The 22,990-nt window shown below is 41.2% G+C and overlaps 1 protein-coding gene across 1 annotated transcript in view; it reads left to right on the forward strand.

Moving 5' to 3' along the window:
• The window catches only part of grid2ip (Grid2 interacting protein), a 31,086-nt gene extending 14,937 nt beyond the window's left edge, over positions 1 to 16,149 (forward strand). Inside the window, exons 6-24 of the mRNA XM_022742363.1 lie at positions 104 to 173; positions 2,709 to 2,861; positions 3,044 to 3,199; positions 4,073 to 4,224; positions 4,488 to 4,613; positions 5,858 to 5,943; positions 6,108 to 6,258; positions 6,878 to 7,179; positions 9,264 to 10,013; positions 11,316 to 11,468; positions 11,858 to 11,945; positions 12,482 to 12,571; positions 13,690 to 13,886; positions 13,998 to 14,153; positions 14,241 to 14,327; positions 14,431 to 14,560; positions 14,929 to 15,047; positions 15,474 to 15,638; positions 15,874 to 16,149. Of these exons, the coding sequence (XP_022598084.1) occupies positions 104 to 173; positions 2,709 to 2,861; positions 3,044 to 3,199; positions 4,073 to 4,224; positions 4,488 to 4,613; positions 5,858 to 5,943; positions 6,108 to 6,258; positions 6,878 to 7,179; positions 9,264 to 10,013; positions 11,316 to 11,468; positions 11,858 to 11,945; positions 12,482 to 12,571; positions 13,690 to 13,886; positions 13,998 to 14,153; positions 14,241 to 14,327; positions 14,431 to 14,560; positions 14,929 to 15,047; positions 15,474 to 15,638; positions 15,874 to 15,945 (3,203 nt within the window). The 3' untranslated portion in view covers positions 15,946 to 16,149. The remainder of the gene's footprint in view (positions 1 to 103; positions 174 to 2,708; positions 2,862 to 3,043; positions 3,200 to 4,072; positions 4,225 to 4,487; positions 4,614 to 5,857; positions 5,944 to 6,107; positions 6,259 to 6,877; positions 7,180 to 9,263; positions 10,014 to 11,315; positions 11,469 to 11,857; positions 11,946 to 12,481; positions 12,572 to 13,689; positions 13,887 to 13,997; positions 14,154 to 14,240; positions 14,328 to 14,430; positions 14,561 to 14,928; positions 15,048 to 15,473; positions 15,639 to 15,873) is intronic.
• The last annotated feature ends 6,841 nt before the right edge of the window (positions 16,150 to 22,990 follow it).

The raw sequence follows: 22,990 nt of genomic DNA on the forward strand, positions 1-22,990 counted from the left end.
GTGGAGCCCGTATGCTCGGTGCACCTTGTTAGCTGCTGCCAGGGTTGCTTTGTCACTCTCCGATTGATGTGTGTTTGTCTGCCATCTTTTGTCTCCCTCTCAGATAGTCCTGCTGAGGAATGTGGACTGAAACCAGGCGATCGTATCCTCTTCCTCAATGGACTGGACATGAGGTTTGTCTTTAATGGATAACATAGTTATTATTATCATCATTATTATTGTTATTATTATTAGCAGCAGCAGCAGTGGTATTTTGTCTTTGCCCACTGTCCAAGTTCTTGAACTTTGGATATCAGGGGCTTGTTTGTCTCCAGGAGAAACCATCTGCTGCCAGTATAAAAACATCTCTCACAGTGCCAGATTACAGACATTACAGAGCACATTAAGCTTTTATTTGATTTTTTTCATAGTTCCTCTGTCATTGTTTTTTTCACTGTTTCTTAGCTGAGTTTTGAAACAGTCTGTACGTTGCGCTCTGCTTCCTGTCAGTCCCTCTCAGGAGGAAATGGAAGACTCAGGCCCGAATTAAACCCTCAAAAATATGTTGCTTTTTCAAAATTTATGATCACATCTAACTCTTCTTTGTTGTGGCAGTGGAAAGAGCCAGAATGGATGGAAGTTTTCACTGTAGAGACAAGTACAATTTACAAACAGTCTACAGCCGCACTAGCTGCTGTGTGAGGCTGTACTTAGGCACAGCAGTGCTTTGAGGTAAATACTAACATTAGCATGCTAACATGCTCACAGCTGCAGTGCTAACAGTTTACAATGTTCCCCATCTTAGTAAATACAGTAGCACCAAACAACAAAGCCCGGTAATTAGCAGTTAACACACAGCAGGTGGGAATGCCGGTGGTTTGGCAGGTATTTGGTCGTGTGTCAAACCAAAGTATCAGACATAAAAAGTTTGACCTGTTGGTGGCGCTACAGGAAAAATCAGGGGATCAACAGTTTAAGAGAGATTAAAATTCATCATGAAACTTTAAATACATGGATGGAAATTGCAATGGATATTTATAAAATGGAGAAGATAACAGCAATTTTTGCACTACAATGTTAATTTAAATTAAAAAAAAATGTCATCATTAAGGGAACACAAATGAAAGCAAGATTTTAATGGAACATTCATCCAGCAGTTATATAAACGATATTCCAGTCCGGACCGTCCGACAGACGTAGCCATCCCTACAGCGGTGCTGCTAGCATGGCTAAAGCCTGACGTACAGTAGATGATGTACTGAACAGATACAATATTCAATAGGCGAGAACACTAAGTGACACTGGCTTTAATTAACCTTTTTCTGCACGTGTCTCTGCAGGTACGACACGTGTGAACACAAGCTTTTATGTAAACTGAACTTTTCTTGTAGGAGTCGTGGTAGTTTTTTTCACGTGGACTTCGCAACTTCTTGACCTTCAGTCTCTGGATTTTCAGAGAGCGAGTGTGGGAGTGCAGATAAGAAATTCATCATGGATGAAATTGAATGGTACCTTTCCAGGCTCAGCAAATGGAGTCTACCAACCAGCGTATCAGCCAACATATCCAATGCTGCGTGAAGAAACAGTATTACTCACCCTGCCACCTTGATAGCCATGTGATAGAGGAATTGCAGAGCTGTTCCCATGGCTGCCTGATGTACTGATTTGATTGGCGCTGTATAATGTCGCTGCTCACCCTGATAACACGGTGCTGCAGCAGTAGGAGGTGATCAGAAAAACAGTGGGAGTTGTTCACCGGAGAGAGGAAGAAAATAAAGTACATGATATGTGGGAGCTGTTTACAAAGTGAACATATGGTCTATGACATCTACTGAAATGTGCAAAACGAGATAGTTACGATATTGATTGAAGCGCTTTGTACAGTCCTCACCTCAGGTGTATTAAAACCTGAAAATGATATCTTCTATCCCAACAGTCATCTTCTCTCACATACAGCACAGCGTTGTAGCTGGGACTATGTCGACTGTAGATCATGTAAAGAATAAGATGATAACAGTAAGTGTGGACTGCAGCTCACAGAGTCTCCTGGAGCAGTCGACACATTGCGAGGCAGATTTAATCCAAGGAAGCAAAACATTTCACAGCCTGACTTTGTTGTTATTTGTTCCTTTATTAATATTTAGTTCTCTGGGGTGATGACAAGTGATTATGTGTCTTTTCCATGATTTCATAGGATTCTCTGAAAATTAATTATTTCCTCATTATCAGTTTTATCCGTCTCATTTAGGAAGGATCTTGTTTATTTGTTTGTTTGGTTTTTTTGCACAGTGAAACAATTTATAATTACAGCACAGATAGTCTCCACTCAAAGGAACTTCTAACAGCATCTCACAGTCTTCATTAGTGTGAGACTTTGGTCACAAGATCACAGTTATACAGTTACATTTTAAGTGACTATAAATATTCATAGTATATTATTATGAGGCATGGGAGCTGTATCAACACTTTGCGTGGGAGGATGTTTTTTTCCAGTTGGGACCCCCACAGTGAGTCGCAGAATAAATGTGAGGGGTCACAGGATGATTAGCAGGATAGGAAAGTTAAAAAAATACACTGCTGCTGCACAAAGTTCTGTTTATTTTTGTAATATTTGCCTTTTTTTTATTGGAAATTACTGGATGATTTGACCTCTTTACAATTATTTAGATAAAAAGAAATCATGGTTTATTAGTTACAACCTTCACTCACATTGTCTTCTCTCTCTGTAGGAACTGTTCCCATGAGAAGGTGGTGTCCATGCTGCAGGGCAGCGGGGCGATGCCCACTCTGGTGGTGGAGGAGGGTCCGTCAGACTACTCTTCAGACCAGACCGACCCCGAGGAGTCTCCTGGCCTGGCCCCCGCCACGTTACCACGCTCTAGGTCAGTGCGCACCGACAAACCTGACATTTTGAACTGGCATTTCCACGTGTCCTCAGCTGCTGAAACTAAGAACCTAACATCAGACTCTTCTTGTCAACAACACTGACACTTTTAAATAACATGAAGTGTGAATGTATACATGGAAAACAAGGTGATAATATCCCAGTGTGTCGGCTGTCCAGGTCTCCGGCCCTCAGCTCTTTGCAGTGGGTGGCCGAGATTCTTCCACCAAGCATCAAAGTCCACGGGCGGACCTTCAGCCAGCAGCTGGAGCACCTGCTGACCATCCAGGAGAGGTACACAGTCTGCAAGGCCCTGGAGACTTTCTTCCAGCACAGGTCAGTGGGATGGAGGGATGAGGGGTCTGTACATGGAAGTAGACAAAGAGGATGAAGGGATCCACGTGGAGTCAGAGACATGTTGGTCTCCAGTCTGCACTAATGCGATGGAAGCGAAACAGATGGAAGAGAGCAGAGGGATGGGAGCGAGGAGAGAAGCAGCTGCTTGAGGGTGTATTTCTTTGTTCCAGAGGTTTCTGAAAAGTTAGAAATTCATAGCATTATTTTTCAGCATGTTTGGTTATTATTATAATCACCATCCTCACTTGGGAGCATCAGCTCTCGTAGAGGTTGGCAGGTCCAAGCAGTAAGTGCAGAACGTGGCTTTAAGTTCAGTTCTCGGCATCTGTTACACTTTGTGTGTGCGGTAATACTGAAAGAAAACTAGCTGTTAAGGGTGTTCTTAATGCAGGCAGAAGACAGAGATAGAAACAGAGATTGATGCATGTGGAGCGGACAAGCAATGAAGACACAGATGCGCAGAGCTGAGCGGGAAGCAGGGATAACATTTCCTCGAGTATGAAGGGATGAAGACAAGAGATGGATGGTGAATTAGCTCTGCAGATCATGCAAAACGTGATGCACCAGGGTTATAAGGAGAAAAAAAAGCAACTGAATTCTACTGTACATGCATACAGTATAAAAACCCAGAGGCGTGAATCCTAGCGTAACTGACATCTCTGTTATCCTCCTACCTTTTTTATAATCTGTTTTCACCCTCAGCTGTATGTGTCCTCACAGATGCAAAGGATATAGATCTAAGCCAAATCCTTACATCAAATGACAGTCAATTACCCAGCAGCACGTAGGGGTGTGTTACATAAGGATTACATGTATGGGTGTGTGTGTGTGTGTGTGTGTGTGTGTTTGCAGGAACGTGGACACCCTTATAGTAGACGTGTTTCCAGTGTTGGACACTCCAGCCAAACAGCTGATCTGGCAGTTCATCTACCAGCTACTGACCTACGACGAACAGGAGCGCTGCCAGGGCAAACTGTCACGCTTCCTGGGTTTCAAGAGCAGTGGTGAGTTAGAACATCCAATATGGAGATTATCTGCACTTGTTAAAAATAAGAATATATATATATATATATATATATATGAGCAGGCAATCACTTAAAGATGGTTGATGAAATTGAAAATTAAACTTTTATAATGCATTTTAATGTTTTTTTTCTTTTTATCGTTAAAGCGGACACAAAGGAGCAGCTGTGCATAATAATCTTAAAATATAAATAAATAAAGTGTCGCTGAGTGTGTGTTTGTGTGTGTTTTGCAGCAGTGTTAGAGCCCGACGCAGGTCCGGAGCACCACCGGCGGAGCAGCTCCATGCGCGTGACGGGGACGTCGTACCGCGGCATCGTCCGAGAGAGGAGCTCTGACGACTGCATCATCGGGACTCACCTGGGAATGGGTACGCTGCACGTAACATCCAAAGCAAGATCATTTCCTTCCTGACAAGCAAGGTTTTATTGATCTATAGCACAGAACTATTATCATTCATCTCCAGGGGGAAGTTTAGTCCAACATTTCAACAGCTTTCCAGCTTTTTCTCTGGATTAAAAACTTCCCACCAAAATGGAAATTTAAGACACTCCCACCTGAACTGAGCCTTTTTGCTCTGACACGTCATCATCTCTTTCTTCTCTCTGCGTCTCTTAAAACCCAACCTGACATAACAGTATTTGCCAGTGAATATAAAATCTTCAACAAACCACACTTTCGTTGGCGGTGGTGGGTTTTATTTATTTTTTTTCATCCTCTACTCTAAGATAAAAAAAGATTTTATTGATCCCAGAGCAGAAATGTACATGTTACACAAGCGACTGGCTGAGGGATAAGAAAATAAAAATAATGTATACACACAAACTATACAATAATAATAGAGTACTGTTATTATACAATAGCTATTATATATAACAGAAACTCAAAAGAATACTATAATGTGTAATATAGTATACAGCATAGTATTATAGTAATAAAGTTTGCATTGCATATGCATATGAAAGCTTATCTGTGTCTATTGAAATCCCCTTCTTATTATTAATTCAGTGTTCAGTTGTTGCATCCTTTGTGTTGGAATCCCAGGACAGGAGTAAACTCGAGGTAGAGACAGTAAGTGAGTAACGCAGCCTATCCTTTCCTGTACTGGTAATATTCCCTTGAGCAAGGCATCTAACCCCCACTGGCTCCGGCTGAACGGCTCAGAACTCAGTAATAAGAGCTGAGTTTGCACTGGTCAGCTCCCAGGTGAGACTGTGTGTAACAGTGAGAACAGACCGTGCAGCAGGATGTTGCTGAAAAACAAGCGTTCTCAGCAAATCCTCTGCAGACACTCGAAGGCATCGTCGGTTCATACATTAACTCCACATCTCAGCTGTCTTTGCTTTTCATAAGCGCCCCCAAAAACTATTAATTCGAAAGCACATATTTTTATCCATCTGAGGCTGTTGTAGGCTTCGGGTATTTCATTCATAGTTCCCCCTGTTTTCCATTACCATTGCTAACTCCTGCTCCAGGAGCCCAGCTTTTGGCCTCGTGCTCCTCCACGCTCTCCTGCTCTGCTTCATCCTCTCTCCTCTCTCTTGGCTGGAGGTTTGACGGATGGAGGAGGCTTTTCGTTCCATGTGTCACTGTTCATGCTTTATTGTGCTTCAGGAATTCATGTCGATGAATCTGGGAGCCCGGAGGAGAGGCAGTCAGGAGATGGAACCTCCTTCCCCGAGTCCCCTGACCTCAGTCATGTAGGTATAACCGCTGCTGGTCATGTTACCTGTGCTCTCTGGTCTCACGTTGTTTGAAGGTCCGCTTGTGATATGAAATTTGATTTCTTAAAATGCTTAAAAGCAGCAGACCTTCAAAGCAAATGTTCTGAGTGCTAACCAGCTGATCATGCCTCCATTCATAGATGACAGGTGTGTACACGGAGCTGGAGAACGTGTACGCAGGGAAGAGTGTGTCTCCACTGCAGGGGGGCTCCTCAGCAGAGCCCGAGAGGCCGGGACAGACTGAGGCCTTCGGGCGCTCACTCTCCCCCCTTACTCTCCCCCCTCTCACAGGTACTCTGGGGCTGACACACACACACACACCCACCCAAACACTCACCTACACACAAGAATCAACACACACACACACATGCTGTCAGACACGCTTTCATCAATGACTCCCAGCCATCTGCCGTCAAGGTCCAAGATTTTGCACAATTAGAAAAGTTCAGAAAATCAGCTGAAATGAAACCTGTGTGATTCTGGGCCTCGGCGGTACATGACTGATGCCATGTTCATGTCATGTTAGATTTGATCACACAATGGTTGAAGCAACAACTTTTATAAATCTTGATGTGAACATGGCATAAGAAGCTCTGATTTTTGAATGTGTTCGAGACAGAACTCATTCAAATCCCACAGTCTGTATGTGTAGATAAGCCTGCAGTTTATCTTTTTGTTGCCATGGTTCCCTCCCAGAGGAAAATGATCCCCAAGGCGACATCATGGCCAAGAATGTCACAGATTATTTCTAGAAGGAATAAATCGCATCATATATTGTACAAGCCAAGTCATGTAAAGTATAAAAAAAGAGCCTCAGCACCAGACGGCGTGAGCACGTGCGGTGTGAGTGTCAAAACGTTGCCGACGCCAGCAGCAGCAGCAGCAGCCATCTTGATTTCCTTCTTTACAGGTAACCGTAAATCCGGCCTGTCCCTGTCCTGGAAGGAGCCTCTCCCCACCCCTGTGTATGAGATCCACCACCAGAGCAGCGTGGACTCCAACCCCTACGTCAGCCTGGAGAGCCCCCCCGCCTCCCCGCAGCACTTGGACAGCGACCCCAACACGCTCACCCGCCGCAAGAAGCTGTTCACCTTTTCCCGCCCGCCCCGCAGCCGGGACACCGACAAGTTCCTGGACGCCCTGAGCGAGCAGCTCGGCCACCGGGTCACTCTGGTGGACGACTTCGTGCCCGGGGAGAACGACTATGAGGAGGTGAGCGAGACCTGCCTCCATTCAACCACATCACCATCTGTATTTATGCATACACAGCACATGCCTGTTTTTATGCCATTTTAAGCTTTTAGTTGTTAGTGTTTTTAATATGTTCATATGTTAAACTTAGCTGCTCAATTTTTGGTTATTCCTTTAATTGAACTGGCGACTCTGAGAGTTAGCGGTGTGCTACGGGGTTCTTCCCTTCTCTTGGAGCTTTTTTTAGGAACATAATGAAGTGGGAACACAGTCTGACACATTTCACACAGAACAACGTTATCACATCTCTGGCTTCTACTCCTGAGGGATGTTAGGACGCCATGAAGAAGTGGCTTTGGATACCTGTAACAAACTTAAGGTAGCTTCGTGTTAGCTAAATTCAATTTGATTTTTATTAATATAGCGCCAAATCTTAGCAGAAGTTATCTCAGGGCGGCTTTCTGCCTCGACTGGTCGGGTTGAGGAGTTGCAGGATGGAGCAGGACGACAGAGAACATGGTGCAGCTTCTATATAAAGAAGTGTTACAGATTTCAGGGACATGAGTGTAAATAAGAGAAGACAAATCCTGAAGAACTGATTGTAGCTTATCAGCTCACTGATGTTAGCAACAGAATCTATAAAGTAGCTAAATATGCTACTGAGCATTACCTGAGGCCACCTGTGATCCCAGTTTCCCTAGCCGTTAGCAGTAGCATGCTACTAACTCTCCCAGGCGCTGGTTCAGTGAAACGAACAATTCACGCAAGGAATCATGGGGGAAGGAATAATTTAGACGCTAATCTGTGTCTCCATTTTAAATGTAAAGCTGCTGAATCCATCATATACAAATAAGTCATTTTTAAATGAGATGAATGTGATGCCTCAGTAAACTCACCGTAAACATTTGAGATTATGTATAAAACCACTGGCTCACAGTCTCTATTTCATGCCAGTAAAACTATTTGTACTTTTTCTGCCACAAACTTTAAAACTCTATAACGTCATGATTTTCCTGTTTGCTGCTGTACAGCAGCGGCTCAGCTCTGCCATGCAGCCTGACCCACATGATGTGAGATGACCTGTAAAACCCTGTAGAGACTGTCATGGTCTCACAGTCACTGCGATGATGATGATGATGATGATGATGATGCTAAAATGTTGTATATTATTATAAGTGTGTTTATCAGTTTATTATATTTACATACAGCATGAATAAGAGAGAATCTTACTGTTTGTGCATTTGCTTATGAATCAAACACTGAGCAGATTCACATCTACGTTGTAGTAATTGTAGTAATTACGTTGTAGTGCATAGCTGCATGTTTACATTAGAGCAACTCTAATGTGCGCTACAATGAACACTTGTGTCACATGAACAGATATATGAAGGTGATTGTCATGGTTTCAGAAGAAGAGGTGTGACTGTAAGTAAAACACGATACTCAGTTATACAGTTATAGAGTCTGATTATATCTGAATATCTCTGAATAGAAATCTAAGGTTATTAATAAGGTGCTGGCTGATGTTAAATCATGAGACAAACATTAGAGCTGTGTTACACCTTTGTCTTTGTTTTGATGAATACATATTGTACATAAGTCACTGGGTTGCATTCATTTGAAAACTGATCTTTTTTATTGTTTTTATTATTTTTACTTTTCATTATTACATTGTAATTTTTGATTCTATTTAAGTGCATGTGTTTTAAAATCTTGTAGATCAGCACCTTTTGTCTTTTGTTTCATTCTGTTTTGTTGCTTTTCTGCCCCATAAGAAGGTTAAAAAATGAAAATAAGAAAGAAAGAATATGTGAATTTAAAGGATTTAGCAGTTAATATAACAAAACTTAAGTTTTATAATTGAAATATTTAGCTGACATTTATTTGTCATTTGTTATAGGAGCAACAACAGAGTAAGTTTCTGCTTCAGAACCTAAATGAGGCTAAAAATGGCCATTTCCTCTGAATCACAGCAGAATCATAAGCAGGACTATAAATCTAAGAAGAGCTACAATGCATTTTTACATTTTTTATTTGAGCTGTGCATTAGTGTGTATGGAGAGTTGTGACTGTCAGGTCTGATGGTGCTCTTCTCCTCCCGACAGATGAGTTTCCTGGAGGACCAGGACCTGGGCTTCATGCCCCGGCAGCTGAGCAGCGGCAGCAGTGAGGATCACAGTAGCAGCGATGAGGCCTCCTCTCCCTCCTACTCCTCTGGATCTGAACCGATCCCACCTCCTCCCACCCAGAGCCCTCCACCTCCGCCGCCCTTCCAGTCTCTGATACCCCCTCCTGTCCAGTTTATCGACCCTGTCCCGCCCGTTCGCTTCTCCCCCGAGCACATCCCCCGCAGCCGGATGCCCTTCCAGCCACACCACCCCATCATCCCTCCACCTCCGCCCCCTCCGAGGACGCTCCTGTCCAGCCGCTCTCCTCTACACAAAGTGCTCCCGACCAGAGACGAAGCAGAGAACACTCACCAGCGCTTCCAGGCCACCTCCACCCGTCTCTCACATGGCCACACCACCACGCTGCGCTCCTCCCAGCCGTCCCGCCCCAGCTACCTCCCGCGCCAGCTCAGCCAACCCCAGCCTATCCGCCAGCCATCCCCGCAGCCCTCCCCTCAGGTGCTGAGACCGAGCCAGCTCGTCCTCCAGAGGCACCACCAGCTCCACCACCAACACAGCTACCAGGGCCCGCTGCCACCGTCCCTCCAGGAGCTCAGCACCTCCCAGCCTACGAGCCAAGGCCCCGCAGGCTCCTCCCTGCTCTCCCAGCCTCCAGCGTCTCACTCCACCCTCCCCAGTCACACTAAGACTTATGAGACCACACGACAGGAGACCCAGTCACAGCAGGTAACTCGTCCTTACAGTTGGTCAATTAATTAATCAGGCATCCAACTGATATAACAGTATGCATCATGCCAGTATTAAAATATAATCACATGCTCTAAACTTTAGTTTCTACTTTGTTATATCTTGGCTTTTTGACACATAGTGGTGGAAAGTACTTCACTGCATCTGTCTGACAGCTGTACTGCCTACTTTCAGATTTTTAGATTTATGTCAGATTAAGATTTTACATAAAAACAAAACAAAACATATGTTTTCATATTATGTGCTTTTTCGGCTTGTGATCCCTTACAGAAAAAGCAGTGTGTAGTTTGGGACCTTTGTCATGTTTCAGATGTCTGTGGCTTATTAGCAGTTACATCAAAGAGCGACTGTAAATAACTGTTCAAGAAAAAAAATATTAATTAAACAGGTAAATTTAGGAAAAGAGATAGTAAATAAATGAATAAAAAGGTGACTAAAATAGGGCATTTTAATATATATATATATATAGTTGTTCTTATTCCTTTCTCCTCCCTCCCTCTTCCCCCTTCCTCTCCTCCTCTCTATCGCTTCTCTTTCTCTCCCTCTTCCCTTTTTTCCTTCTTCCCTTTTATCCAATATTTCACACAACCACTGGACTAAATTGTAACTGTATACGGCATAAAATAGTTAAAATTAGCTCCACGTCAACCAGCTACAACAATAAAATCCATCTACAAATTGATGCATCATCATTAACAATCTAAAGCTATAATGATATATCAATCACATGAGCTATTTATTCTGAACAAATACTTTTCACGATGTTGTACTGCTTGTATTTACTAAAATAAAGGATCTTAGCACTTGAGAGACACATGAGAGATATTCATTCATTCATAAAAAATGACAGGGTGCAGGGTGGTGCAGGGTGGTGCAGTGCAGCAGTGCCACTGCAATGAGCACCCAGCAACAAAAATGTCACAGGAAAAAAAAAAGAAAAAGACAAGAGTTTGAAGCACCGCTCTAAAGATCTGTTGCTGTCTTTGAAATTATACAGAGCTCACACATAAATAGAAGACTTTGTTGAGATTTGACAGAAGAGACAACATGCTGCATCTGCTGGCGGTTCACTCACTGTGTTCCTGTCACACATCTCAAGAAGACACGATAAAAGCACGAGAAAGGCAAACAAAATATGTCTTGTTTTTAAAAGGCGTGCTACAAAAAGAAGGTAAATCTAAAGCATTCAGTTCGTCACAGTGCAGCTGGTCGTCTTAGGTCCGAGCTCTCAATTAAATTAAATTAAATATAATAATTAAAAAAAAAATTTTTATCTCGAAGGCTCCACCACCTCCGCCTCCGCCCCTGCCCCCACCCTGTGATCCGCCTCCACTGCCCAAGCCAGGCCACCACGCCTCGGACACCAACCACATGAGTGTGAAGAGGCTGCGCTGGGAGCAGGTGGAGAACTCCGAGGGAACCATCTGGGGTCAGGTGAGCTCTTATTCCAGTCACATTACCCTTTGGTGAAGTCGCTGTTTCAGGCTGTGGCTCTTTGTTTTTATTTCTTAAATGCAGTAAACAACAATCTTCCCACTTTGGCTGTGAGTTTTCTCACTCCTCCTACATCTCTCTTCCCGTTTTTGGAAAAACCTACTCATCTCCTCTGTGGTGTCTCTGATGAGTCATGGTGGCATCAAAGCAGAAGTCTTGTTTTTGTAACGAGAATTCATGCTGGGTTTCTCTGCTCTTTTTTAGACTTTTTCTGTTCATCTCCACCACCCTGTCAGACATGGATTAAGTCTGATGTCTGGGTTTAAAGAAACAAAACCGCGACTGTGTCTTTAGAGAGTACAGAGTGTGTTGTCCTTGTCTGTGTTTAGCTGGGCGAGGACTCGGACTACGACAAGCTCACTGACATGGTGAAGTACTTGGACCTTGATCTGCACTTCGGGACCCAGCGTAGATCCAGTAAGTTGTTCTGTGCTTCTGCTCGACGTTGATCACACTGCGTCATCATCGATAACATTTCATATCTTCATTTACATCATGGTTAATGACGTACAAATTACAATACTCCTTCAAATTCATTATCGGAGTGTTTGTGTACAGTCAAAGTGAATCTGTGTGTTTATCTATTGACATCTTCTGTTTTGTTTGTACCTTCACAGTTATGATGTTCTGCTGCTCCGTTCATCTGCTCATCATGTTCATTCTCCATAAGGCACCACCCCCCACCCCCTCCCACCCCCTCTTCTTTTCTTCTTCTCTGTAATAACACGGCTCTGCTCTGAGGAGAAACACACCTCACCTGTATCTATTGAAGATCCGTCAAGGAGCATTTTGGCCTCCAGCAATCCAAACAGCAGAGCTGTGTTATTAACCCATCAACCTCCCTCATTCATCCACTGTGTGTGTGTCTGTGTGTGTGTGTGTGTGTGTGTGTGTTTGTGTTGACCCCCCGGTGCCTGGAGAACACATCCTCACACTGTTGTTAAAATTATCAGTCTCTCCTCCAGAGCCAGCCTTCGTTCCCGAGAACTTTAAAAAGAAAGACGTGGTGGAGATTCTGTCTCATAAGAAAGCCTACAACGCCTGTGAGTACCACACACACACACACACACACACACACACACGCCTGCGAGTATTTTGTCGCGTTAGCTCAATTTTCGTTTTAATTTGCAAAACAGAATCACTAAATTCTCACCTTTAAGCACAAAATTCTGACTTTAAATATAAAGTGTAAAACACTGAGGGACAATTTGACTAAGAACCACGGGTTAACTCCTTTGACCCCGGGCTTTATTGAGGACATGTCGTACAGAAAGAAAATAAAAGAGAAGGAGTCTTTGCACACGTGTAAACTGACAAGAGAAAAAAGCAATAGTACAAAACAAAAAATCAACTCCCACACACTGTCTGCACTCATGGTGAATTTAAACGGGTGTTTATTAAACGGTTGTTTAATAAAATGTAATAGTTTCGATAAAGAAATAAAAAAAAAAAGAGATTTAATACACTTTACCTCCATTGATTTGGTGCATTTTTGCCAACGATGTCTGAAGATCACAACTGCAAATGCATAACTCATAATGATTTCTGGCTCTTTTTACACATTGAAAACGTGCTTTGCAAGTACAGACACTGAGTTCACCTGAGAGTCCTCTGCTCGCAGTCTTTTCAGTCTTGTTCCTCGTGAAGAGACATCTGCTTCTGTTGTGTCGGCTCATTCACTGTGTGAGAATACGAAGAAGTAGAAAACGTTTGATCGTGTAATCAGGCTTAAGTCCAACGTGCTTCAAAAGAGAAAGAAAAGAGAGAAGGAAAAGGAGCTGTGATGAAGAGGTGCGGGAGTAAAAGACGTCCAGTTGTGCAGATTTTCAGGAGAGATTCTCGAGCCCATCCAACAACAAAAGAATTAACAGGATTATTTCAGCCTGATAACAGCGTGTTGCTCTAAATTAGTTAAGACACATCTGAAGAACGGGCGCTGGCGGGAGAGACTTGTGTAAATACATGATCAACAAAATCAAAAGAAGAAAATTAGGGAGAAAAACTTTTAAAATATAGTAGAATATCACAAATCATCACAAGGGGATGAAAGGTTTTGTGTGCAAATGAGTGATCCTCTTTGTAACGTGAATCCTCCACGTCCTCGCGCCCGCTCCCCTCTTCCTCCTCCTCATCCTCCTCCTCCTCCTCCTCCTCTCTGCAGCCATCCTCATCGCCCATCTGAAGCTCTCCCCCGCCGAGCTGCGTCAGGTCTTGATGAACATGACCACCAACAGGCTGGAGCCGGCCCACATCAAGCAGCTGCTGCTCTACGCCCCGGACGACGAGGAGGTAAAACAGTACGAGCGGTTTGACCAGGACCCGGCCAAACTAAGCGAGCCCGACCAGTTCATTTTCCAGGTACAACCACACACACACACACTCACACACACACACACAAAAAAATCCAACAAGCAAAGGACAAAGCAAAGGAATGGTGTATATAAATGAGAGTGGTTTGGTGTGTTTCAGATGCTGATGGTGCCTGAGTATAAGACTCGTCTGCGGAGCCTCCACTTCAAGACGACCCTGCAGGAGAGGACGGAGGAGATGAAGGTTGCGTACGATTACATCTACAAGGCTTCAGTGGAGCTGAAGAGTAGCAAGAAACTGGCCAAAATCCTGGAGGTGAACATCCAGAGCAGAGAACATGGATGTAAAGCCGCCGGTCGACATGTTGACGGCTGTAATTGAGTGTTTTTTTCTTGCCCACAGTTTGTTCTTGCGATGGGGAATTACCTGAACAATGGGCAGCCGAAGGGCAACAGGACAACCAGTTTTAAGATCAACTTCCTAACTGAGGTACAGCGCGGTCACCTGTGCTTTAACCACGTTGTGTATATCTTGATTTTAGTTTCTACTCCCTGGACCGTCGTGTCTCATTCTTTCCCTTTATGTCTTGCAGCTGAGCACGACCAAAACAGTAGACGGAAAATCCACCTTTCTCCACATTCTGGCCAAGTCTCTGTGCCAACACTTCCCTGAGCTGCTCAACTTTTCCAGAGACCTTACAACAGTGCCTCTGGCAGCCAAGGGTACGATGACGTTACAGCAGCATAGCTCTTCAAATCTGCTTTCCTTCCTTTAGTAGTACTTCATTTAGTAGCTGAATGTAGTTGTTCCATCCTGTAAAACGCTAATTCGGATACAGCACACTGTGTGCCGGACGTCACTGCAGGGCTGGCAGACTTCACTGAAAACATCTAAATTCATGCAGATTTATGCCTTGTTTGTTCAAATTGCAGCTTTATGTTAAGTTGGTATGTTAATGACAAGGTAATAGTTTGCATGTTTTTATTTGACATTTTGAAGCTGTTCAGTAAGTCTGCAGGTTGTCTGATTTGCTCTCTGTTATAGGCAGCATGTTTGAGTGTGTTGGTAACTCTGCACTTCTTTTGTCCAGTGAACCAGAGGGCGATCACAGCAGAGCTGAGTGACCTTCACACGACCATCCAGGACATCAGGTCAGCCTGTCTGAAGATCCCACCCACCTCTGAGGACCACTTTGCTTCTGTCATGAGCGTACGTTATTATATTATACACATCAAACATACAGAAATGTGTGGGTAGTTGTTGTTGTTGTTGTTGTTGTTACATATTCTTTTTCATGGAAGCTACTGTTTTCTGACTTTTTGTGTCATTAAAGGAAAAGTATGCTTATTTACTTTCTTGCCAAGAGTTAGATGACAAGATTGATATGAAGCTGGAGGCAGCAACCTGTTAGCTAACCTCCGCTCCTCCAGTTCATAACACAGGCTTTCTGTTGTCGTCTCCAAGCCCCAGCTGAGACAACCCTGATGACATCATGGTGACATCATCCGGATTATTTTCTCAGACTTTGGAAAACCTCTCCAGATCCACAGATGACATCATTTAACTGTTTGCACGGGCTGATTTTTGCCCCCTCATGACGAATGCCCTTTAACGTTTGACCCTCCGCACCCACAGAGCTTCCTGGAGAACAGCCACCCTGCGATCCAGTCTCTGGAGTCTCTGCAGACCCGGGCGATGGAAGAGTTCTCCAAGGTGGCCTTGTACTTCGGAGAGGACAGCAAGTCCACCAGCACAGAGGCCTTCTTTGGCATCTTTGCAGAGTTCATGTCCAAGTTTGAGGTGAGTTGCTGAGCTGTGCTCATGTTTTGATTTATGCAGCAGGTGTTTGTCAGAGTCAAACCCCCAAAACATTTAGGTATTCAGTTCGCGCTAACACAGACTGACAGCCTGCAGCTAGACAGTGGTTATTCAGCAAAGCGCTGCAGTCTGTGGAATAACCAAATGTGCTCTAAATCTGAAAATAATGTGGCAAAATAACTATAAATCAGATGAGATTATGGGTTTTGTTTTGCAGAGGGCTCTCAGTGAGACCCAGACTCCAGAAAACCCCAGAAGCCCCAGACTGTCTTCCCCTCTGGCCTGGTAGAAGCAACGAATGCGGGCAGATGTCGGGCCAAACCAACAAGGCCAGTTGGCTCCATTTTCACTCTGCTCTCCACAACCAAAGTGCCAAGATCACACACAGAGACACTCAAACCAATGGGAACAGAGACCACATCATCTATAGCAAATGGAAAGAGACAAAAAAAAAAATGGAAATATACTGTAACTATGTGTAGATAATCATAATGAGTGCCCCGTGTGCAGCAGTGCTGTTATTTCAGGTGCTGGGTAGAGCAGGAACATTCAGGTGTCCACTGTCTGACAGGAACTCACCACACACTGAAGACTGAAGACTCAAACTAGTCTTTACATTACTTACATCTCCCTTTAATACACAATACATGTTAGATAAAAGATACATTAGAGAAACCATCCATGCACATTTGGTTGCTTCACTTCATCTTGATGCTGCATTAAAATGAGATGTAAGCAATGAAAACAACTGGTCTGGATATTTACAGATTACTTGTTTATTATATGACTATACAAAGTTTATATTTTCTATCAGCTCATATTTGAAAATTGTAAAAAAAAAAAAAAAAAATGAAGCGTAGATGTAGACCGGGACAGTTATCTGGAATCGAGATGATTCCCAAGTGTAGTGTTTGTAGTGTGTACAGAGCCGTGCTGCACGGATCAGAGTGTTTAATCAGACAGCTCATACAGCAGTGCACTCACTGCCTCCAAGACAGCAGGACTTCATTTAAAGGTTTAAAAATAGTACATATTTGGAGTTTTACAACAACATGTATCCCCACATCGCTGATTACAGAAGTGGCCATTTTCATGTAACTGACTGTGATTTTAAGGGGCATCTTTTGCAAGAAATTACATTTTCTTCTCCTCATGCAGTGAGTTAAAGTCAAAGTCATCCACCCCTGAGCTCTGGGTCACTTTACGTTTCCAAAATGCTGATAAGGATCAGATGACCATTTCCAGTGGAAGCAAAACAAGGCCATAAAGATGAACCACTACTGAATTCTTAATGTTGAAACTGAAATGAATTTCATTGAACTGAAATATTACCATCTGCCTGAATTTAAAAGTTTTCAGTTCACCCCTTTGAATTTTCCATTTGGCAATTTCAAGTTGTGCAACTTGATTAGGTCAAATTCAACTGGTTATTTTTGGATCTAGCAATTGATCATGAATGAAATTGATAAGATCTCTGTTTACAGACTCTCAGTCACGTGATCCCACAAATAGAAACGAGGGACTGGAAACCCTGCACGACTGAATTTTCTACCTGAATTTGTGAAACTTGAAAAGAAAAAGTTTTAGAAATTGCAAAAATCTGAAATATCCAAGAGGAGAATTCAAGCAAAATAAATTCACTGTTTCAGTCATTGAAAATTCAGTGATATTTAAACTTAAACAAGTATTCAGAAGTGATTACATTTCACACATTCAGCTGCTTTTAAAATTTTAATTATTTTGCACAGCTTCTATAATTTTCAGCACCATGTGCTTTTACATGACAGTGAACCATGTTAGCCACTTAGCTTCTCCTTTACACATGATCAAAGACGTTACCTTTCTGCATGAGTGGCTAGAACTGTTTTTAAACCACATCCCTTCGTGTCCCAGTTGGACTCAGTCCTGATCTGAAATCCATCCAATCAGGCCAGTTTGCAGCGAACAAACTAGGAAACTTCTAAACATAAACATTTGGAGTCCTCCACTATCAACCATTCAGCATGAGTATTATGACTGTTCTTCCTTAATCACATCCAGATTCATTCAGTAAATACCCTCATTTCTTTACCCATGTTGCACCTTTTATAGTGAGGTAACACTGACTCCATCAGCACATGAAATTTGGCTCGTCTGTTTCATAGAGCGTGTGGGTGGAATAATGAATCTTTTTCAACAGTTAGTGTCCTTTGTTTGTCAGTAACAGGAAGATAAAAGCCAGCTTTAATGTGAAGGCTGAGCTGTGTGCTTCTGGCAGAGAGGACAGCTGATGGTTCTGCACTTCGCCACGTGTCTGCTTGAGTGTTTTGAACGCAGCCCTGCTTAATCAAGTGGGTGGCTGCTGAATGAATGAACGTCAAACGTGTGGAAAAAAGAAAAGTCACCCTACTGTAAATGGTTACTTCCTGCTTCTCTGGTCGTTATGGTGATCTCATGACTCATCTACAGTACAGTGTACCTGTAGCTGTGTTGTATTCATGTTGATGGACTATTGTTGAGATTGTAAATTTACTGTTTTTGCTATGCACTGCTCATCATTCTAATTTTGTATTGTATGCTTGTGTCCAAAGTCCTAGTTTATTTTCTTTTTTCAAGAGTCTCATTTCATTTCTTCTTCATGCACAGCTTTAGTCAGGCTTACGAGGTGAGCGCCATCTCGTAAAAATGCAATCCTAGCTGGTACGAGTGTATTGACCGTGTTTCTTGTCCCAATCAATTGCATGTTGGTGCAGTTAATGTATTAAGATGTGCAGCTGGTAGCATTTACCCTCCCTGGATATTTAGGTTTAACATGAAATACATTTTTGTTAGTCTGGTTAGGTTTATTCATCGGTTGCCTAAAGGTTCCCTTTTATAACTGTTTTATATGTTTTCATGGGTAATTGCTCATGTTTTGTGCTTGTTTTACCTTTATGTTTGGTTCAGTGCTTTCAAATAAAGAATATGTTTTTGATCTATAAAAATATCATGCTTGAAAGTAAAAATTGCCTGACTTATCTGTGCCTCCTGATGAAAAAATGTAATTCCAACTTTGATACATGCATTATTTAACCCGACATATCAGCTTGTTAAATTGGTGCTGTGGTGCAATGTTTTTATTAGTGGGCCTCTTGTTTGTATTTTTCACCAACTTTTGTTTGTTTACAGTAAAACTCACAGGGCACCTTTTAAAACTCGTAGTTTTTAGATGTGAAAGTGTAAAATTTTAGTTTACAGCCAAAACACATCAACTCAAATGCAAAAGAAGACAGTATCAGCCTTCAAAAACCTTTTTCAAATGAACTATTTTCAGATATTTTGCTTCAACTGTGTCATATTTGAATGTATTATGAAAAACTTTTCATTCTCTGGTCAACTGTGATTCATTGATTTTATGAGTAAAGTTAGAAGTTAAGAAACTGCAGGTTTTTCTTCTAAACGTGAATCCAACTTACAGTATACAGCATAAATGAGTACACCCTCTCTTATACCTAACAAATTCAGTGCTTTCTCTTTACAAGTAAGACGTATTTGTGGTTTCCATATGATGTAATATTCCGGGAACTCTCCTACATCAGTTACCAATGATGATGTGTCAATACTAAACAGGAAAATATGATTTGGTGGAATGGTTAAAGGTCATGTTGCAAAAATGAGTACACCCTCCTGAAAGTCCCCCTTTGCCAAGTTCCATACTGACAAAGGTGGAGACTTTTGGGAATCTATACTCTGGTCTAATGAGACCAAAGTCAATCTCTTTGGTTCTGATGGCATCCGAAATGTATGGCATTGCAAGGGGGAGGAGTACAGTAAGTGCATGGTTCCAACACTAAATTAAGGCAGTGGTAAAGTTCTTATATGGGGATGCATGAGTGCTGAAGGTGTTGGGACCCTAATGACCCCGAACATTCTTCCAAGGCCACTGCTGCATTCTTAAGAAAGAACTAGGTGAGAGTACTGCAGTGGACAAGTATATCACCAGTAAGGCATAAAAAAGCATTGTATAGTAGAGCATAAAAATGTCATTAAAACATCATAGCATAGTTAGGAATAAAAACGTCATAGCATTGTAAGGTATAAAAAATGTCAAAAAACATCATAGTATAGTAAGGCATAAAAAAGCATTGTATAGTAGAGCATAAAAATGTCATTAAAACATCATAGCATAGTAAGGAATAAAAACATCACAGTATAGTAGTTAGGAATAAAAACGTCATAGCATTGTAAGGTATAAAAAATGTCAAAAAACGTCATAGTATAGTAAGGCGAAAAAAATGTTAAAAAACGTCATAGTATAGTAAGGCATATAAAATGTCAAATATGTCATAGTATAATAAGGCGAAAAAAATGTCAGAAAACGTCATAGTATAGTAAGGCATATAAAATGTCAAATATGTCATAGTATAATAAGGCGAAAAAAATGTCAGAAAACGTCATAGTATAGTAAGGCATATAAAATGTCAAATATGTCATAGTATAATAAGGCGAAAAAAATGTCAGAAAACGTCATAGTATAGTAAGGCATATAAAATGTCAAATATGTCATAGTATAATAAGGCGAAAAAAATGTCAGAAAACGTCATAGTATAGTAAGGCATATAAAATGTCAAATATGTCATAGTATAATAAGGCGAAAAAAATGTCAGAAAACGTCATAGTATAGTAAGGCATATAAAATGTCAAATATGTCATAGTATAATAAGGCGAAAAAAATGTCAGAAAACGTCATAGTATAGTAAGGCATATAAAATGTCAAATATGTCATAGTATAATAAGGCGAAAAAAATGTCAGAAAACGTCATAGTATAGTAAGGCATTAAAAATGTCAAAAAATGTCATAGTATAGTTAGGTGAAAAAAATGTCAAAAAATGTCATAAAATGTCATAGTATAGTAAGGCATATAAAATGTCAAATATGTCATAGTATAGTTAGGCATAAAAAATGTCAAAAAAAGGCATAGGATAGTAAGGCAAAAAAAAAGTCAAAAAATGTCATAGTACAGTAAGGCATATAAAATGTCAAATATGTCATAGTATAGTTAGGCATAAAAAATGTCAAAAAAAGGCATAGGATAGTAAGGCAAAAAAAAAGTCAAAAAATGTCATAGTACAGTAAGGCATATAAAATGTCAAATATGTCATAGTATAGTTAGGCATAAAAAATGTCAAAAAAAGGCATAGGATAGTAAGGCAAAAAAAAAGTCAAAAAATGTCATAGTACAGTAAGGCATATAAAATGTCAAATATGTCATAGTATAGTTAGGCATAAAAAATGTCAAAAAAAGGCATAGGATAGTAAGGCAAAAAAAAAGTCAAAAAATGTCATAGTACAGTAAGGCATATAAAATGTCAAATATGTCATAGTATAGTTAGGCATAAAAAATGTCAAAAAAAGGCATAGGATAGTAAGGCAAAAAAAAAGTCAAAAAATGTCATAGTACAGTAAGGCATATAAAATGTCAAATATGTCATAGTATAGTTAGGCATAAAAAATGTCAAAAAACGTCATAGTATAGTAAGGCATTAAAAATGTCAAAAAATGTCATAGTATAGTAAGACATAAAAAATGTAAAAAAACGTCATACTTATAGTAAGGCGAAAAAAATGTCAAATATGTCATAGTATAGTAAGGCATATAAAATGTCAAATATGTCATAGTATAGTTAGGCATAAAAAATGTCAAAAAACGTCATAGTATAGTAAGGCATAAAAAATGTCATCGTATAATAAGGCATAAAATATGTCAAAAAAGGTCATAGTATAGTAAGACATAAAAAATGTAAAAAAAACGTCATACTATAGTAAGGCATAAAAAATGTCATAAAAATGTCATAAAAACGTCATGGTATAGAAAGGCATAACAAAGTCATAGTATTGTAAGTATAGTAATTATGGACAGAAAAGGACAGATTTAAATAGTTTCTTCATATACTTTATTTTCTTTGGAAAGGGGGTACAACCAAGCATTCATATTACATGTTTTTATTCAACATTTGAGCTCACCAGACAGCATACATACAAAAGGAGCTTAAAAACGCAGCATTATCATTTCTAGTTTAATGGCATTTGTTTGTCTTAAAGAGCCTTGAGATACCAAGCTCTGTTGATGCACAGGGATAAGGCAGCAAGGTACAGGAGCAAAGAGAGAAAGGAGGGGATAATAATGCTTGATTGTCTCTGAAAAACACCACTCGTTTTCAGGGCAACTGCAACATCTGACACTCTCTCCATTGGTACCATATTAAGTCAGTCCTGTAGGAACCAAACTCTGCATTATATCTGAGGCCAAAAAAAGCAAAGCGTACATAGAAAATACAACAAAGCCATTTTTAAAAAATATTTTGACCTGGCAAAATCTAACACCACATCACTACTGAGGTTTCACAGCGGCGTGTTCTCTCAGCTCAGTGGGAAAGACTGAAAAAAAAAAAAAAAAAATCCTAAGCTAGGAAACCACTCATTGGCCTGCGCTCAAGTGCAATATCAGCTGTTTATGCGTCTTTCTGTTCAGGATCAAGAGGCTGGTAAAAAAAAAAAAAACAAACAAAAAACTGTCCTTTCACTACATTCACTCACACACAGCCTGTTGTGTGTAATGCTCCGGCAAAAACACACCAGAGAAAACACAGCGATGAAGAAAAACAGAAAGGCAAAAATACTGACTGCGTTCAGGCTGGGAGGGTAAATCACCCTGCTACTTCAGCTTAGAAAAACCCAAAGAAATCAACACATTTAAATACACAACTTTTGTGGAATAATACAGAACCATACACGTCTTCTATTGCAGAGGGTCAAATCACCTTCCTTACATCCCTGAAACGTAACTGTTGCCAAGACAGCTTCTTGGAAATACTGTAGTACTAGGAGACAAGTATATCCTCCGTACAGTAAATATATAATGCTTATTGTATGGTTCTGGGAGGAACCGATAAGGCATGATTTACATTTAAAGACTGCATTAATTATGTCAAGCCACAGGGAATGTGTGTTTTTAACTTGGTAAATAAATACAAGAGTGAGGGTGGGGTTGAAAGAATGGGGTTTCCATACAAAAAAAAAAGGGGGGGCGGGGAATCAAGTGTTTGAGGCGACTGGAAACCTGCAGTCACCAGCTACACCTTAAGCAACAGTTTTGGTTTCTACTTCACCGGCTGACCTTTTGCCCCCTCCTCCCCCCTGTGCTGCAGAAATACCTCATCTTTTTTTCAGTTCTTCTTCTAAGGCCATTTTTCAACAGTAAAAAATACAAAAACACCTCACACCAAATTCCACACAGGTCTCATCAGTCCATTTTTTTTTTTTTGGCTTTCCCCATGAACCCCCCCCTCCCTCCCCCCTCACAACAGTCAGTACCC

This window comes from Seriola dumerili, unplaced genomic scaffold, assembly GCF_002260705.1.
Source record: "Seriola dumerili isolate Sdu_G_001 unplaced genomic scaffold, Sdu_1.0 BDQW01000068.1, whole genome shotgun sequence".
Classification (NCBI taxonomy): domain Eukaryota; kingdom Metazoa; phylum Chordata; class Actinopteri; order Carangiformes; family Carangidae; genus Seriola; species Seriola dumerili.